General features: G+C 43.3%; 1 protein-coding gene across 13 annotated transcripts in view; it reads left to right on the forward strand.

The window, feature by feature from the left end:
* AKAP13 (A-kinase anchoring protein 13) overlaps positions 1 to 19,319 on the forward strand; it is a 383,896-nt gene that overhangs the window by 363,036 nt on the left and 1,541 nt on the right. For 12 of the 13 annotated variants that reach the window (XM_074399972.1, XM_074399973.1, XM_074399971.1 and 9 more), the window contains 13 exons: positions 2,142 to 2,267; positions 2,383 to 2,500; positions 3,222 to 3,470; positions 6,489 to 6,565; positions 7,135 to 7,316; positions 7,450 to 7,532; positions 10,418 to 10,612; positions 12,838 to 13,002; positions 13,415 to 13,485; positions 13,956 to 14,000; positions 15,313 to 15,363; positions 16,300 to 16,749; positions 18,703 to 19,036. In XM_074399972.1, the coding sequence (XP_074256073.1) occupies positions 2,142 to 2,267; positions 2,383 to 2,500; positions 3,222 to 3,470; positions 6,489 to 6,565; positions 7,135 to 7,316; positions 7,450 to 7,532; positions 10,418 to 10,612; positions 12,838 to 13,002; positions 13,415 to 13,485; positions 13,956 to 14,000; positions 15,313 to 15,363; positions 16,300 to 16,749; positions 18,703 to 19,036 (2,146 nt within the window). The remainder of the gene's footprint in view (positions 1 to 2,141; positions 2,268 to 2,382; positions 2,501 to 3,221; positions 3,471 to 6,488; positions 6,566 to 7,134; positions 7,317 to 7,449; positions 7,533 to 10,417; positions 10,613 to 12,837; positions 13,003 to 13,414; positions 13,486 to 13,955; positions 14,001 to 15,312; positions 15,364 to 16,299; positions 16,750 to 18,702; positions 19,037 to 19,319) is intronic. The other variant, XM_074399977.1, reaches the window with a different exon arrangement.

A 19,319-nucleotide genomic window follows, 5' to 3' on the forward strand; every position in this document is an offset into this window, starting at 1 on the left:
ACATGAATTGCTTGAATCTGGGAGGCAGAAGTTGCAGTAAGCTGAGATCGGGCAACTGCACTCCAGCCCGGGAAACAGTCTCACTCTGTCTCAAAAAATTTGGGGCTGGGCACAGTGGCTCACACCTGTAATCCCAACACTTTGGGAGGCCAAAGTGGGTGGATTGATTGAAGCCAGGTGTTCAAGACCAGCCTGGGCAACATAGCAAGACCTCTCTCTACCAAAAAAAAAAAAAAAAAAAAAAAAAAAAAAAGCCAGATGTGGTAGTATACACTTGTGGTCCTCACTACTCAGGAGCCTGAGGTGGGAAGATCACTTGACTCTAGGGGTTCAAAGTTGCAGCAAGCCATGGTGATTGTGCCACTGCACTCCAGCCTGGGCCAGGGAATTAGACCCCAAATCAAAATATGTGTGTGTGTGGGGGGGTGTGTGTGTGTGTGGGTGTGTATAATTTATATAAATATGCATGTTAGAAATCTTCAACTTTCCCCTCTGCCTCAAATCAGAAGGATCTCATGTATCTAAAAACTAGCTGAAGCACAGAAAACTGAATAATTGTCTGTAAAATACTGAATAAAATATGTATTATTAATTTTTATCAAGGGGTGGTATGGTTTTAGTCATACTCCAAAAAAATTAAGCTAAAAGTTACTTTGGTACTTACGGATGTGATTGTCATAGACAGACTTTAATGTTTCTTTTTAAAATACTCTTCTGAAAACACATTGCCAGTATAACCTTTCCAGGCAGAGGTGTATAACATGCACATCTGACTAGACCTTTTCCCCAAACATGTAGATTCCCCAAAGGTTTTGGGCAAATATCTGCTGCTGTGTAGAAGCAGAGGCTTAATTGCTGGAACTTGTCTGAGAATTGTATATGTTGTCTTTCCTTTGTATTCTTGAGCCCATACCCCTCACTTCATTAATTTATTTCCACATGCACACATTCATTTTTCAGGTATTTACTGAGCATCTGTTAAATGCCAGGTGGAACTACAAAGGTAGATTAGGCCTCTGCCTCAGGGAACTCCTATTCTAAGGGTAAAAGTAGGCGTGTTACGGAATAAATGCAAATGCAGTGTGGCAAATGCTTGAACACAGATAGCTGCAAAAGATAGAGCTCAAAAGGGAGACCTACAAATGATGGCCTTTCCTCCTGAAACATCCCTCAGCATTTCCATTTCTCTCTTTCCGCCCCTCCTCTCTGTTTTCATGTAACTTTGACTTAGACTTCATCTAACTTAGTGTTTCATCAAACTTTGACTTACCATTTGAACCTCCTTGGACTTAGGTAGAACCCCTGGTAAGATCTGTGGTGCTAGAATTCAGTTTAACCCATAGTGTCCATTTGGTGGTTCTTTGTGCCAGTGCTCGGATCACCGTTTGGGGCATTTGCTTTGTCATGTGAGCAGATAACTTACTGTCTGCCTGCCTCAGCTCCTCCACTGGTTAATGGTGAAGGGAAAAGCTACCCTGAGCCGCCTTTCCAGTTTTTTGGTAAAGATCAATTTGTGTTGCCTCTGGAGGTTTTTAGTGGAAGTGGAAATCAATGGCTTAGCATGGTGTTTTTTGAACTGCATACAGAAATTCATTGATTTACCACAAAGTGAACATACCTTGATATGAACCATTGAGATTGCACACACTTGGGAATGATTTAAGGGCCTTGTAGAATTATTAGGACTGCTGGCCCGAAGTAAGTAGTACAAACAGATCCCTAGGTAATGATGGCTGTTTATGACGTCTGACTTACCAAGATCAGATATGTAAGACTGTCTCATGTAAATCTCCTAGTGAATCTCATTATTTTATTACTCTGTTTATGACAAATAGAACTTAGAATACATTTTGTATTTCCTATGTGCACAGTACATGAAATTTCTTAGATTTTTTGTTTTTCAAATCTGTATAGCAGCTTTATTGAGATTTCATCCATATTCCATATAGTCTACTCATTTACAGTTTAACCTCTTGAGTAACTGGCAGACTGCTTTCCAAAGCTGCTGCACCATTTCAGTTTTTTGGGAGAAGTTAAGAGGAAGCACTCTTGACTTTCACATATGGACTGGAAACATTTTACAAAACGGTTTTATGAGTTTGGCGCCCCATGACATAGCTTCTGTTCTCTTTTCTCTGCAGTTTTCAGGTGAGAATGCAGAACGCTTAAAGAAGACATACGGCAAGTTTTGTGGGCAACATAACCAGTCTGTAAACTACTTCAAAGACCTTTATACCAAGGATAAGCGTTTTCAAGCCTTTGTAAAGGTATTGATATGAAAGATGAAAATTCCCATCATCGTCAACAGCACTGTGTCCCTGTCGGCTTTTACTAGAGAGGTTTTTTCATGTGATTCCTGACGGTCTGTGTACTCTCTTGCAGAAGAAGATGAGCAGTTCGGTTGTAAGGAGGCTTGGAATTCCAGAGTGCATATTGCTTGTAACTCAGCGGATTACCAAGTACCCAGTTTTATTCCAAAGAATATTGCAGTGTACCAAAGGTGAGTCTCCCATTCTGGCTCAGTGTTGTATGGCAATGGAGTGTTTTCCTCTGTGGCCAGTAGCACTGGAGGCCCCATGGAAGAGCTATTTCATGCTGTAGTAGGTCTAAAAGAGACCTTGTGTTTTATCTTGAAAATAATTTTCTTGAATGAAAATTTGGACTGTTATGTTACCAGACTTAGGGTGGATGATAGCAAGAGGAAAAGGGACCCCACTGATTCCATCTGAAGTTCAGTGACCTGAGCACTCTTCCCTTATCACTAGGCTGGGAGATAATTTCCACCAGTTCTTCCCAGAAGCACTAGAATTGCTGCTGTTTTTCACTTATTCAGTAATTACTGGCTTCTCTCTTGGCTAATTCTGTTCTAAGTGGTTATATTAAAGATTACAAGGCAGTACATTAAAGATTAAATAAAACAGAAATAAAAACTCGGTTGCTCTTCCTGCTACTACTCTCCCTCCAAGAAGTCTTTAGTTCCTTTTACTTTTAGAGCACAGCATATTATTGCATATTATTTATATGATTGAAAACTTCTGACATCTCGTAGAATCAAATTTAGGACAGCAAGAGGGTTAGGCACATGACTTCTGCCATGTTGGCTTCCCTCTGATCGCATAACCACAAAGCTAAAAGATGATGTGGAGTGAGAAGTCAAGATTCTCACCCTCTGCTTTTGTCCAAAAGAGCCATAAAAAAACAGAATTATTCTTTCCTTTCAGATGATGAAGTGGAGCAGGAAGACCTAGCACAGTCCTTGAGCCTGGTAAAGGAGGTGATTGGAGCTGTAGACAGCAAAGTGGCAAGTTATGAAAAGAAAGTGCGTCTCAATGAGATTTATACAAAGACAGATAGCAAGTCGATCATGAGGATGAAGAGTGGACAGATGTTTGCCAAGGAAGACTTGAAACGGAAGAAGCTTGTACGTGATGGGAGTGTGTTTCTGAAGAGCGCAGCAGGAAGACTGAAAGGTGAGGCTTGGCTCTTTTGTCTCAGTGTGTGCCCAGGTACAGCAGGCAAAATCCAAGTGCTTTTGTTGGAAATGTACTACCAGATTTTTTGCCAGAGAGCTCGTCTCCAGATACCACCCAAGAGCAACAAGCATTTAATTCTTCATAGTCTTACATCAAAAATGTTTTGTGATGGCTTACAAAGTCATAGAAAATATAGTAAGATGACAAAGAAATGATGCAGTCAGGGAAAATGGAAAATGAGATTTAAAAAAAAGGAAAGGCTAAGATGGGTGCACATATGCAAGTGGTCAAGGAAGGTGTATTCCCCTACAAGAGATGGACAGCCAGGTTGGAATTGGGGTCTGTGGCAAAACTCACTAGGAGGGAGACACAGTCCATGACAGTTTCACAGAATCCGTGAGTTCCAAACACACCACTTGTTCACAAGAGATGTTAGAGGAGTTTGCAGCTCCTGACATCTTACAGAAAGGTAGGTTCAATGCATATCAGTTAGATTTATTCTTATACTTTATGATGGTCTTATATCTTTAAACCAAAAGAAATCATAAAAGATGCCCATTTGCCATTTAGTTTTAATTTTTACTTTTTAAATGGTCAGCTGTATCAAGTTAGTGAAGTTATGAGGCTTGTTTTCTAATTTATCTGTACATTAGATTTTTTGGTTTGTTTTCATCAAATCTATACTCCATGGGCCTATATGTTACACCAATAGCCTTGAGTTATACCCACCCCTTCGCCCTGGCCTCAGTAAGCTGAGGATGTAGAAGCAGGCTAACCCGGGGCTGTCAGCCTCCCTGGTGTAGAAAGAAGGTGGAGGAAATGTGTGCTGCTTTCATTTCTGAGGTGTAAGTGATGATGTAAGTAACTGCTGTCGGTGATACCTGTGCTTAGAACAAGTAGTAAAGAAGTTCCAGGAGATCAGCTGGTTTCAACAATGAATAAAGCAGGACATGCTGCTTAGAAGTTGAACTCAAAATGAGACTTGAAAAGAGGTACCTGTTCTACAGTGGCAAGCACTGGAAAGGAGGAGAAAGCAAGAGGAATAGCAATAGGAACAAGTCATGAACGATGATAGGGAGGGTACCTGGTACATAAGTAGAAAGTGTTTTCCACAGTAAGGAAGAAAAAGTAGAAGCACAGAGTTGAAAGGATGTGGCACGTCCAGGGAGGAGTGGATGCCCGGGACTCACAGAAAGCTGAGTGGATGACGGGGAGTGATGGGAAATCAGCCCAAAGAATGGGGAGGGGCCAGGTTGTAATGAGGTGCATTCTCCAGACTGAGGCCTTAACGGTTGATACTATTGATGAGGGAACAGGGCATAGAATGGGTTCAAAAAGAAGAATAGCAAGCAGGAAAAGGAAAAGTGAGATGGTTTTTTAGTATAATGACTAGGGACAGTTCAGAGTCCAGAGAGACTGGTGACAGATAAATCAGGAGGCTGTTGCTTTGGGAAGAGCTCATCTGGGCCTGCCTTGTAACAGAAGGCATGAAAAAGAAGGGCAGAAAAGATAGAAAGATGCCTCCTTTCCTACCACCAACTGGCTGTGTATTTCATGGTTCTGTGATGAACTAGGCTTCTTCCCTCCAGTCCTAATATTCTGTGATGTTCTGAGAGCCCTAGCTCTCTTCGAGACTTTTAAGCAGGCTGGCAGTTCAGAAATACCTGCCCTTTCTTTTAAGGGCCTGAATTTCCTAAAGCTGCTGCTGCCTGGAGCCAGCACTTTATTCTTTCCTTTGCCTAGCAATCTATTTTTTCCCAAAATAAAAACTAATAGATTCCAGCTGTTGGAATAAAGTTGTGTTCAAGCCAGTGGCAGAATGACAGGTTTCTGGCCTTGAATGTCTCTAGCAAGATAGGAGTTGGTGTTTAGTCATTTTTGCCTCCAAGTGAACTCATGCCAAGAACAGCCAGTACTATGTTGGGTACTCTCTGAAAGGGGAGGGATTGTTTTTCTCTGATCCACTGACACTGATCATATAAACTTCAAGATTCAGTGAAGTTAAAAAATTGTGTCTTGCTTTTTTTTTGGAGGGGGAGAGGGTGCAGGCAACTGAATTATTTAAGCTTAGAAACAAAAACCTTTTTCATAACTGATGGCAGTACACAGAAAATTATAGTTTAGCCTGAAAAATTAGACCTCTCTAGGAATCAGATGTCCTTCCTTCTCTTTTATTCATAGCTTTGCAATGAATTCCACAGAAAAGGGATTCCAGTTGTGGCAGAGGTTAAAGAAAAGGTGAGGAGTGGACTGCATAAGTCAGTTCCATCCTTTCCCAGGGATTTGTCGGCTTCACTTTCCACAGTGACGATGTTACATAGGGGCCAGCCTGCCAGCTCAAGGTAGACTCCACTCCAGAGATGTCAAACCATCCTTAAGAGAATAGTGGAAAATGTTACTTCCTACTCCTAGAGGATTAATCAGAGCAAGAGTTTAAGTTGACTATAGCATATGGGAGCTGAGGAAAGAACCCTATATTCACATGTGCCTGTATGACTGGAAGGCGTCCTTGTGGCACTCTTGCTCTCTTGCTCATTAGGTGTAGATACTGCTACACTTTATCTTTGGGCAGCGTTGCTGTCTCCTCCCTCACACCTTTCCGATTACTGTAATCAAAAGTTGAAAAATACTGCAACCTGAGGATTTTGTGGACTATGCTGCTGTTTTTCACAATTTAACATCTGTAGAAGTCCAGCTTCTCAGCTTTATTCTTAAAAGTATTTTAGTCTTAAATTGGCCTATGGTGTATTTCTAGGACTGAGAACTTAAACTTTTCCAAAACAAGGCTTTGGTGATAAATCCCCTTTTAAAATGCCTCTAAAAATCTGGTGACCAGATCTAACTCCTGGAGAACTGTGAAACTGTTGCTTTGGAGGATCATGGTCTCAGATCAGAGTTTGCCCTTATGGAGGTATATGTGTTGCTGAAACACCCTTCAATAAAAACCCTTCTGACTGTGGGTTACTATCAAGCAGTCATCGTTCTATCTTCCCTTCTCCCATTTCCATTTTCCAGAGGTTCAAGCAGTTCTTCTCACTGACATTTTAGTTTTCCTTCAAGAAAAAGACCAGAAGTACATCTTCGCATCATTGGTAAGCTGAATTGTTACTTTTGTAATAGTATTCTCAGCAGCAAGGTTAGTTTTGGAATGTAGGCACTATATTATTGCTCTCCCCCCACCCCCTTAAAAGTAAATGGGATCAGGACAAATTCCTCTGAGTAATTTCCCACATGCCCTCACAATTTTCTGCCATCCCATCCTCCCCAAAAAGTATTACTCTGTTTCATCACAGTCTTTTTTATTGTCTTGGACATCTGACTATTTGACCTATGAAGAAAGTTGTCACTGGAGTATTTCTCACATTTGAGCCCATAAATGGTGCTAATGTATGACACTGCTGGAACCTGGAAAGATTCATCATGTAGAAAACATGACTGGAACCTTTAGAGCCATAAATTACTATTTCCCTTTTGAAAATCTTTTTTTGTTAAAAATCTGAATGAAATAAGGAGGTATTTCTCTTTATCCTAAAGCTGCCATTATTTTTCAGACTGTGTGCTTATATTATAATAGCATCTGGTCTTACCTTAGATTGAAGTTGTCCTAAAGAGTTAGAATATTGTTTATGTATCTCATATTTGCCCTCTTCCCATTTTCCAGGACCAGAAGTCAACAGTGATCTCTTTAAAGAAGCTGATTGTGAGAGAAGTGGCACACGAGGAGAAAGGTTTATTCCTGATCAGCATGGGGATGAAAGATCCAGAGATGGTGGAAGTCCATGCCAGCTCCAAAGAGGAACGAAACAGCTGGATTCAGATCATTCAAGACACAATCAACACGCTGTAAGTTAACCACCAGGCCGCAGCCTTTCCAGCCCTCCTGATGTCTCTGTGTGATTTCATAATAGGCTGGACTGTGACCAGAGTAAGTGACATCATAGGAACTTTTTGTTCTGTCTTGTTTGGATTGTTTTAGGAACAGAGATGAAGATGAAGGAATTCCTAGTGAGAATGAGGAAGAAAAGAAAATGTTGGACACCAAAGCCCGAGAATTAAAAGGTGAGGCACTGGGAGTAGTTGGAGACCCTTGTCTGGAATGTCTGCAGTTGCAGAAGAGTGCTGGTGGATTTTAGGGGTACAGGCTTGCCCTCAGTTCGAAAGCTGCCCCAGCAGCCACGTGAAAGCAGAGAAATGAATAGTTGTTTAACAAAAGAGAAGCAAAGTCCAGGCTGACATGGGTCCTGGTAAAGAATGGCTCTAAGGGTGTGTCCAATACTGGATCAAGAGAATATTGATTCTCTTAACTAAGGATCAGTGTTCTTGAACCTCATGACATTATCTGTACTTTGTCATAGGAGTATTTGCCAGAATTTATAGTCACATCTAAGATTAAAACAAGGAGAGAAAGGTATTTGGGGAAAAGAATTCTCTAGTTAATCTGATTTAATCCTCCTGCCGGTCCCTAGCATTATCACTTACCCACATACTCACAAATGAGTTGTGAGGTGAAGTTTTGGGAGAAGGGTACGTATTGATCTATGTTTGATCCCTGTTTACTGAGTACTAATTGTTTCATGTAGTCTTGTCAGTATCCTTACAACACAGGCATTCTAATCCCCATTGCGCAGATGAGACCCATAAAGGACAAGCAACCCAGGGTTATGTGTGTAGTTAGTGGCTAAGCCAAGATTCTGTTCCCTGTCTTAGCAAAGCCTGGTGTTCTTTGCCAGTGGCTTGTCGAATGTCTCAAAGTAAAGACTGTGCTGTGGGTAGAAATAAGGCTTAGCGTTAAATAAATGTAAGCACCTAAGGAGTTTGGTTAGGCCTTAAGTCATACAAGTGATAGCATTCTATCTTACTGAAGGAGAAGATTAAAAATATGGACAGATTTAGTCCAGAGCCAGAGTTACAGCAAATTTGTTGGCCCATGATTAGGATGACAAGGATAAAAGTCTTCCTGCTTTAAGTAGCTGGCTAGGCATACCGCTAAGTACAACAGATGCAAAGATACCTTAAAAAGAGCCCTTGCCCTTGAGAAGTTCGCACTCTAGCAAGGGAGACATACATGAATGATGGGCCACAAAATGGTTTATTAGATCACAGGCAACATGCAGCATGTGTGGGATCTGCTCATCCTGCCTCCAGCCTAAGTCTCACAGGGAAGCTATTGCATGAGCTACATCTGAAAAAAGCAGTCTCAGCCCACAAGAGTAGTTATGTGCAAAGGTGAAAAAGGACTTGACGTGTCTGCCAAGGAATGACAGGTTTGGTGTGTCTGGAGGGTTAGGGCTGAGGGATGAGAGGTGAAGCTGGAAAAGCACCAGCTATTAAAAGGCAACAAGGAAATGATGTAACTTTTAAAAAAAATGATTTTTTAACATGCTGAAGCCAGTTAGGAGAATTGCTAGAGGGAATGGGAAGCCACTGGAAGTAGAAAGACTGTTTGGAAGACTGTTAGGCTAGGCCAAGTGACAGTGAGCTGGAGAGGGAACAGATATAAGAAGTAACGTTATTAAAATCTGGTCCTTTGGGGCCAACTGCAGTGGCTTACACCTGTAATCCTAGCGCTTTGAGAGGCTGAGGCAGGTGGATCACCTGAGGTCAGGAGTTCAAGACAACCATGGCCAAACATGGTGAAACCCCATCTCTACTAAAATAGAAAAATTAGCTGGGTATGATGGTGGGTGCCTGTAATCACAGCTACTTGGGAGACTGAGACGGAAGAATCACTTGAACCCAGGAGGTTTCAGTGAGCCAAGATCGCACCGCTGCACTCCAGCCTGCGCAGCTGAGCAAGACTTGGTCTCAAAAAATAAAATAAAAATCTGGTCAGTTGGTGATGGGACAGAGCGAGGAGACAGAATCTCTCATAGGTTTCCAAATCAGGTGACCTAGAAGATGAGTTGTTGACTGGGAAGACTCCACAATAAAGGTAGGAGGAGGTGGGCTAGACCACATGTTGGGAACAAGGCATCTCAGTGGAGGTGGCACCTTGGGCCCCATGGTCTACTGCCAAGAAAGAGGGGAGGATTTTTTATGGATTATCAGCATATAGAAGATAATTGAAGCCATGGGGACGAATGAGATCAAGAGGAAAGTGGGTAAGGTAAAGACAGCTCAGGCCAGGCACGGTGGTTCACACCTGTAATCCCACCACTTGGGAGGCCGAGGTGGGCACATCACCTGAAATTGGGAGTTTGAGACCAGCCTGGCCAACATGGAGAAACCTCTTCTCTACTAAAAATGCCAAATTAGCCGGGCATAGTGGCACGCACTTATCATCCCAGCTACTTGGGAGGGTGAGACAGAAGAATCGCTTTAACCAAGGAGGTGGAGGTTGGTGATGAGGTGAGATCACGCCATTGCACTCTAGCCTGGGCAACAAGAGCAAAACTCCGTCTAAAGAAAAAAAAAATTAAGACAGCTGAGGATGGAGCTGAGACAGGAGCCCAGATAAGAGTTTCCGTTGCAGATGCCAGATCTGTACAGTGCCCTGAGAAAGAATAGTAGGAATAGAACTGGTGTCTTAAAAGTGAAAGAGGCAAACGTTTTTTAAAGGAAGAAGCAATCATCAACGCTGGAAAAAAACCTAAAAGATCTCTCTGGAGTCGTTCATGAAGTTGAGCTGGGAAAGAGCAGTTGCAGAACGGGCAGAAGCTAGAGAGTAGTGGGCTGAGAAGTAAACGGGACAAGGGAGAGAAGCAAAGTGCAGACTTATTAGGTCACAGTTTCCATGGTTCGCCAAAAAGATCCAGAGTGGTTTCCAGATCGAGATTACAGAACAGAAACAATATTGCTGTCATGGTGAAAAAGAAAGGGCAGTAGGTAAGGGAGGGTGTCCCATCTTGTCCCTTTCTGTAAATTACCACAAGGTGGTGCTCATGTCTTACTCATCTTGAAATGCTAAACCAATCAAATCACAGATGATTTTCTCCATCCTGCAGAACAACTTCAACAGAAGGACCAACAAATCCTCCTCTTATTGGAGGAGAAGGAGATGATTTTCCGGGACATGGCTGAGTGCAGCACTCCCTTGCCAGAGGATTGCTCCCCGACGCATAGCCCTAGAGTTCTCTTCCGCTCCAACACAGAAGAGGCTCTCAAAGGAGGACCTTTAATGAAAAGTGCAATAAATGAAGGTAATTAATATTCAGCATTGCCCCTATTCATCTCCTCCCAGAGTGGTTTTCACACTAATATTACCTGCCAGTTTTTTGCTTTTTTACTTTAAAATAAAGCACAAATGCAGAAAATTACCCATACCAAGTATTTCACTGTAGTAAATTATTATCAGGTGAATATCTTTTTAACCACTACCCACATCAGGAAATTAAATGTGCCCATACACCCTGAAGCCCCTCCCTCCATGTGCCCTGTCCGATTACAGGTCCCTCCCTCCAAAACGAGCAGTTATTCTAACTTTTTTAAATTAATCACTGATATTTCTCATTTGTTTTTGAGACAGGATCTTGCTGCTCTGTTGCCCAGTCTGGAATACAGTGGTGTGATCTCGGCTCACTGCAGCCTCCACCTCCTGAGTTCAAGTGGTTCTCCTGCCTCAGCCTCCCAAGCAGCTGGGACTACAGGTGTGCACCACCACACCCAGCTCATTTTTGTATTTTTCATAGAGATGGGGTTTCACCATGTTGGCCAGGCTGGTCTCCAACTCCAGACCTCAAGTGATCCACCCACCTCAGCCTCCCAAAGTGCTAGGATTACAGGCATGAGCCGCCGCACCCGGCCTGCTTATGTTTTTTTTATATGCATCTTAAAATTCTTTTTTGTGTGTGTGCATGTGTGTTGGGAGTTTTGCTCTTGTTGCCCAGGCTGGAGTGCAATGGTGGCTGACTGTAACCTCCACCTCCCAGGTTCAAGCTGTTCTCCTGCCTCAGCCTCCCAAGTAGCTGGGATTACAGGCACCTGCTACCATGCTTGGCTAATTTTTTCTATTTTTAGTAGAAACAGCGTTTCACTATGTTGGCCAGGCTGGTCTTGAACTCCTGATCTGCCTGCCTTGGCCTCCCAAAGTGCTGGGATTACAGGTGTGAGCCACAGCTCCCAGCTACCCAAAGGAGTTTTTTTCTAAGTACAAGTAGTTTTAAAGAACATTCCTTGGTTTTTATTACCCTAGGTTGATGCTCTCAGGTTCACAGTGTTCTGTTTTCATAGGTGGTTACAAATTTTTCAGATTTCAGGAAGTTATTCTTGAATTACAGTCTGTAGTATTTTCCCTGTTGCCTTTGCTTTGGTTTTCTTCAAGAACTCCATTTATCCTTATGTTGGACCTAGTCTGTCTTCAGTATTTGTCACTTTCTTTTAATACTTTTGATCTCTTCACCTTTTTAATGTTTAAATGGTCTCCTTTTCACCTGCTTTTTTCTTAAGTCCTTTGCTGCTGGGTTAATTTGCTCTTATATTCTAGTTTAGTTTTCATTTCTATAATGATGTGTTTTTCTTTTGATTGTAGTTTTGCCGTTTCATTTTTGTGTTTTCTAATTCTGACTTAAGTTCTTTCATGTCTTTTGTCATTTTCTTAATGTGTTTTGCTCACTTATTTTATGGACATGTTTTTCTGATGTGCTTTTACTATGTGTAGAGAAGTTAGACCCTGTGTTCTCTCCACCATCACTCCCTGTTCTTAACTTTATATGGGATTTAGCTTCAGTATTTTCTATTTCTCATTTTTATGTGAAATTAGTGTCTTAAGTCTATAGGTTCAGATAGCTTTTCTCACACCGTAGGACTTGTCTATCAGTTTTGTGTGGTTTTTCTTTTTTAATACGGCTTGTCTTCATCAGATTTCCTGCTGTTGGTCCCCTCCCTTGTTGCAGCTGGCCCTTCTTTATCTCTTTTCTTTTCTCCCACTCAACTTTTATTTCTTTCTCTCCACTTTCTTCTTTCTGTGAGCCACACTCTAGAAAAGAACCTTAGTGGGCCAGAGTTGAGATGCAAATTCTTAGACTACTCTAGCCCTTTGAACTCACTTCATATTGGCAAAGACAAAAACTGACTTTTTACTTGCTGTTCTGAAATCAGTTCATCTTACTTTTCAGGGAATATCTTCTGACTGCTTTGGATATGATTCCAGAAGCTGTCACTTCTAGTAAATTACTCTGCCTTCCCTGTACACTTTGAAACTTCTTAGGTCTCTTGTATACAAAGTGGAAGGTCTCATCTCTAAATTTCTAGTAGAGTCCAACTAAAACACATACCCTGAACTGAGACGTTTCTGAGCAAAGGAACTCACCCCAGTCACTCATTGGAACTTGTCAGTCATGTTCTTTGTACATACCATGTATACTATGAACTTATTGTTTCCTCATTAAAGATAAGATGTCAGTTTTGCATGTTTCTTTTTTTCCAGTGGAGATCCTTCAAGGTCTGGTGAGTGGAAGTCTGGGAGGCACACTTGGGCAGACTGTCAGCAGCCCAGTTGAGCAAGAAGGCGTCGTGGTCGGTCCTGTTTCCCTGCCCCGGAGAGCAGAGACCTTTGGAGGATTTGACAGTCATCAGATGAATGCCTCAAAAGGTAAATGATGTGAATGTGACATCATGAGCTTTTATAGACAACCCTTGACTGTCCCACACAACTAAAAATGACTTGTATTTTATTAGCTACATCTCCACTTCCATTCAATGAGTAAATTTCTTAGTGAGATCTTAAGACACTTAGGAGTCCGTCAGACGAATACTCATTTTGAGTAACAAAAAAGATCTTCCTAAAATCTTAGCTTAAAAGAGTAGTAATACTTGTTCCTAATTTCAGTTCTTGTGCATCAGTAAAATTATTAATAATCACTTAGCTGCCACCAAGCAGCTCCCCCTTTTTGGGGCCATCAGTAGGATTCAGAAATATTAAATCCCTAAGATACCTATATTGTATTCTTTCCTCGGCTAGTCTGTTTCACAGCTTTAAAAAAAATAACCTATTTTTTGTTTAGGAGGCGAGAAGGAAGAAGGAGATGACGGCCAAGATCTTAGGAGAACAGAATCAGATAGTGGCCTCAAAAAGGTATTTCTCTTTAAAACATACTAGGACCCTCCTTGGCATTTCCCTCTGAATTCATAACCTTTGATACTATTTCACTTTGATCTTGTTTTGGATGCCTGAATTGCTGCTTTTGATAAAATTATTTTCAGGGAGAAATCACATTTTTTAAACAAATAGTACAGTTAAGAGTCCCACATTATTGGCTGTTTGGCCTCACTGGCTTAGCACAGTGTGTTTACATTCCTGACTCTGCCATGGTCCTGGCAGGACCCGTTTCATTAGGAGGTTTGTTTCAGATGCTCCAAACCAACCTGACCTCTTGACAAGACATCAGTGATAAATAGTTCAACCCTAAATTTTCTCTACCTTGTGAGAGACTGTGGTAGAAAAGAAAGAAGGTGGAAAGCTACAGGCTAACACAGAAACATATTGAATGTTATTTTTGCATGAAGATCTTCATTTTTTTTATATGCATGTTTTTTGTTTCATAGGGTGGAAATGGTAACCTGGTATTTATGCTTAAAAGAAACAGTGAGGTAAGGACATTATGAGCTATTTAAGAAAATATGTGTTGGTTATCATTGTCAGGTTAGGAATATTCTTTCAGCTAACTCCTGGCTGTAATCTGTACATGTAAACAACACAGTGGTCAGTTTCCTTGACCTTTCCCTTTTCTTTGGTCCGGGGGCAGCACCTTGGAATTTTGCCAGTTAGAGAATTGCCTACTAAGATCTAAGATGGCCTCTGATTCTCTGTCCTTAAGGAAGCCTCTTGCTTTCTTGCGTTTTTTTTTGTTTTTTTTTTTTTTTTTTTTGAGATGGGGTTTCACTCTGTCGCTCAGCCTAGAGTGTGGTGGCACAACTTCAGCTCAATGCAACCTCTACCTCCCAGGCTGAAGCAATCCTCCAGAGAAACTGGGACTATAGGCATGCATGTCACCATGCCCTGCTAATTTTTGTATTTTATGTAGAGACAGGGTTTCACCATGTTGCCCAGGCTGGTCTCAAACTCCTTGACACAAGCAGTCCACCTGCCTCCGTCTCCCAAAGTGCTGGTGCTGGGATGACAGACATGAGCCATACCTCACACTTCTTGATTTTAGTCAGCTTTCTCTATTTAGAGAGAGCCCCCTTGTGAATCCTTCTTGGTGGTTTCCTTTGGTCTAAGCACACTGAGTAGAATTCATGGCAGCCTCTTCTCTGTCACAAACGTGATACCAAAAGCCATAGATCTGGAACATGGGCATTTAACTTGTGGGTAATTTGACAAAGTAATTGCTTATTCTTCAAGTACTCAAGTTATTATTTCTTCTTCCTCTTCCTCTTCCTTCATTCTTCTTCTTCCTTTATTCTTCTTCCTCTTTTATTTTTTACCTTTAATATTTTCAGATATTTGAACCTTTTTTTAATGTGAGCTAAGGTCTCAAGTTTTTTCAGAAATTTAGCCAATTTTCTCAGAACAATTGAATATTCTTTTCTTTCCATTGATTTGAAATGCTACTCATATGCTAAATTGTTAATGGATAGTTTCTGGAATTTCTTTTCTGTTGCATTGATATGTATGCTGTTTGTATTCTAGACATTTTAAATAATGGAAGCTTTCTCATACATTTTAACTTGTGCTCATATTCCTCTACACAGAGGTTACTTGGTTTGGTCTTCTTTTGTTTTTCTTGGCTGCTGGTACTGACTTATTTTCTTTGGTGCTTTCAATATGAAAATATTACATAAAGATACAGGCATTTAGTTGTATCTTACAGCAGCCATCTTACCAGATGAACATTAGTGTGATGGATTCTGAGCTTCATAAAGTCCTGAAATGAATGTTTCCATGTTGTTCCTTTGGCAGCAGGTTGTCCAGAGCATTGTCCATCTCCACGAGCTCCTCAGCACTCTGCAGGTGCGTGGCTGTGTCTTCGTCCCTGCATGTGTTTGTGGAGAGGACAGCAGCATGGGGCTGCTGTTGACTTGGATCTCTGAGGTTTGTAGGCTGTTTGTGGGGAAATGGCGCCCTCAGTCTAGAGAAGACTGGCTCTCACAGTGAGAAAGTTACAGAATGCAGTGGGTAGAGTATCATCGACCTTACAGGAGCAGAATTAGCGAAGAGCTGGTGGGCCTTAGGCATGGTTTGGTAACCTTGCTACAAAGCATGTCATGCGCTAACATGCATTTGGAAAATTATTTCACTTTAGAAAGGTGTTAGTATAAGCTTCTATATTTTGTGTCTCTGTGTGGTGTTTGAATAGAGTGGCTTTCCTAAAACAACCACTGTTTGAGACTTCCCAGGAACATCTTCAAATTCTCACTCCCTTTCTGGAAGATCTAACCTATCTTACTCCTACTTTCTCCCACTTCCAACACATATACACACACCCCACACACCTACCACACACACACACACCCCACACAACCACCACACCACACCACACACACATACACACATACTACACACACACACCACACACACACGCCCCCCTACCCCACACCCCCACACACACACCACCCACACACAGCACACCCACACACACCTCACACACCCCCCCACCCCACCCCCACCCCCCACACACACACACTACCCGGGTAATACCAGTGACTGCAAACAGCATTCAAGACCAGATTTGACAAAAACCTGTAAGTTCCTGCACCTTTGATGTTCCTGTATTCTAACTGCCTGCAGTTATCCTTGAGCATTTTTATTAGATGGGCTTGAAAAGTGAGGGGAGAGTCCTGGTCTGTCATAGTGCCTGGTGTTGCCTGCTCTGGGGTCAGGAGGAATCCAGAAGTTGGCTGTCCCCCTGGCCAGAGTTGCAGGGCTCTCTTCTGTGTGCCTCCACAGGGCGTGGTGCTGCAGCAGGACAGCTACATTGAGGACCAGAAACTGGTGCTGAGCGAGAGGGCGCTCACCCGCAGCTTGTCCCGCCCGAGCTCCCTCATTGAGCAGGAGAAGCAGCGCAGCCTGGAGAAGCAGCGCCAGGACCTGGCCAACCTGCAGAAGCAGCAAGTCCAGTACCTCGAGGAGAAGCGCAGGCGTGAGCGGGAGTGGGAAGCTCGTGAGAGGGAGCTGCGGGAGCGGGAGGCCCTGCTGGCCCAGCGGGAGGAGAAGGTGCAGCAGGGGCAGCAGGACCTGGAGAAAGAGCGGGAGGAGCTCCAGCAGAAGAAGGGCACGTACCAGTACGACCTGGAGCGACTGCGTGCTGCCCAGAAACAGCTCGAGAGGGAGCAGGAGCAGCTGCGCCGGGAGGCGGAGCGGCTGGGCCAGAGGCAGGTGGAACGGGACCTGTGTCAGGTAATGGGACTCGCTGCCGGAGTCAACCTAGTGATGATACTGATTTAAGACCCCTGTGTATTAAGCACCCTAAGAAAGTGAGCAGAAATACAGAGCCTGTTTTTGGCCAGGTTCAGTAACTCATACCTGTTATCCCAGCACGTTAGGAGGCTGAGGTGGGACGGTAACTTGAGACCAGCCTTGGGCAACACAAGGAGACTCTGTCTCCAGGGGTTTAAGAATCTTTTTAGCTGGCCATGGTGACTCACGCCTGTAATCTCAGCACTTTGTGAGGCCGAGGTAGACAGATCACTTGAGGCCAGGAGTTTGAGACCAGCCTGGTCAACATGGCAAAACTTCGTCTCTACTAAAAATATAAAAATTAGCTGGGCGCAGTGGTACCCACCTGTAATCGCAGGTACTTGGGAGTCTGAGGCAGGAGCATCGCTTGAACCTGGGAGATGAGGGTTGCAGTGAGCTGAGATTGTGCCGCTGCTCTCCAGCCTGGGTGACAGAGCGAGACTCTGTCTCAAAAAAAAAAAAAAAAAACTTTTTTCACCCTGAAAGAGAGGCAGAGGAACAAAGTCTTTTTCTGCTTTTCGCATCTCTTAAGAGGCTGAAGAAGAGAATGGAAATGCTGGGGTGTCCTGGCAAGGGCTGTGGTGGATATCTGGAGCTGGCACTTCCCTCAGCTAGAAGAGCCTCAGTGTATCTGAGAAAATGGCAGTCAGCCACCAGGATTTTAGGAGCAGCCCCACTGCTGTGTGCCACATGAGAAATCAGGCATGGCCCCGCCCTGAAGAAACTTGTAGCTTAATGGAGAAGCACAGCAAGAATCAAAGAGCCCCAGAACACGTGGTGCCTGTGGTCATGCGCCAGCAGGAAGTGGTTCTCATGCCAGAGTCGCTGAAATAACCCATGTGGTCGGATCGGTGGGAGTCAGTTACAGAGGGAAGCGCCCATCCCAGCAAGTAGGGGAGGCGGCCACTCCTCTTATGGACAGATGATGATTCTCTTGCTTGGGGATGTTGAGAAAGCTGCACTCTGCATAGTTCCCGATTTGCCTTTCTACTGCTGATGTAGCCTTTCTTTCTCTATAGCTGCTGCTGCTATGAGAAGGCTTTCAGTTACTCAGCACACTCACTCCTGAGTTTATTTCGGTGATATCCCTTGGTTATTCAGAAACATGGATGCTTGTGGCAGATGGAGTGTACACAGATCTGCCCGTGTTTTGAAATGCATATCATGTTGCCATTTGTTTGATTGATTGACCTTGGATCAGGAAAGAAAATTATACAGACATTTTCCAGAGTGGGGGGCAGGTGTAGCTTTCTGCAGAGGCTGCCAAATATATCACGGGGAGCAGCAAATGCCATGTGTTGCTTTTTATGACATAAGGATGGATTCTACCCCCCATCCCAATGAAATCATCAGTGCTTTGACAAAGGAAGGTTCCCAGGCAACTAAGAGAAACCAGATTAGGTGATCCTCTTGATCTTTGTTTAACCTTTGACTAGGATTCTTGGTGTCAGCTCGGCTTTTCCACTTACCCTCCAACCTTAACAGCCTTCTGTAATCCCTTTGCCCTCAAATAATTATCTGCATCCCTGTGTAGAGCAGTCTTAAGCAGTTCTCCTTATTTTTTCAGGGAATGGGAATTCTTTTCTAAGTCGCCCCATCAAAGGTACTGTTGGTGTTTTATGACACCAGCGTTTGTAATAAAAGTATTAACAGTATTGAAGTTGGTATTTTTAACATATTTATAGATATTATTTGGGGGAGGGCAGCTAATGAAAGCAAGAAGTTCTGAACCTTTGAGCTCTATGCAGTCCGCAGAAGTGATCTCTGTAGAGGTGACAGGGGCAGGTAAGCACCCAGCCAGCACACCCAGTTGAATCAGACAGGATTTATTGAATGGGCATCAGGGGTGCTGACGGTCTCCAAGTGAAAACCCCTTCTCTTCACTATGTCCAGGTTTCCCATCCACATACTAAGCTGATGAGGATCCCGTCGTTCTTGCCCAGTGCTGAGGAGCCTCCCTCGCCATCTGCACCTTCCATAGCCAAATCAGGGTCATTGGACTCAGAACTTTCAGTGTCCCCAAAAAGGAACAGCATCTCTCGGACATACAAAGATAAGGGGCCTTTTCACATACTGAGTTCAACCAGTCATATAAACAAAGGATCAGAAGGACAGAGCCAGGCCCCTGCGTCCACCTCTGCCTCCACCCGCCTGTTTGGATTAGCTAAGCCAAAGGAAAAGAAGGAGAAAAAAAAGAAGAACAAAACCAGCCGCTCTCAGCCCGGTGGTGAGTCACCCACACCTGCTCTCCCTGTGGCCACGGTGTCTCTGCATTCTGAGAGAAGGCAGATTTTAGTGGCACAGGGCAGGCTTGAAAAGGGTACAGTTCAGATGTGCAGAAGCCAATCTGCCATCCTTCTCACCAGCTCCACTTGCTAAGAGCGTCCATCAGAGAGCGTTAACCCACTCTGGCCAGGGGCGGTGGCTCATGCCTGTAATCCCAGCACTTTGGGAGGCCGAGGTGGGCAGATCGTGAGGTCAGGAGTTCAAGACAGCCTGGCCGATACGGT

The sequence above is a fragment of the Saimiri boliviensis genome, chromosome 5 (assembly GCF_048565385.1).
Source record: "Saimiri boliviensis isolate mSaiBol1 chromosome 5, mSaiBol1.pri, whole genome shotgun sequence".
NCBI lineage: Eukaryota > Metazoa > Chordata > Mammalia > Primates > Cebidae > Saimiri > Saimiri boliviensis.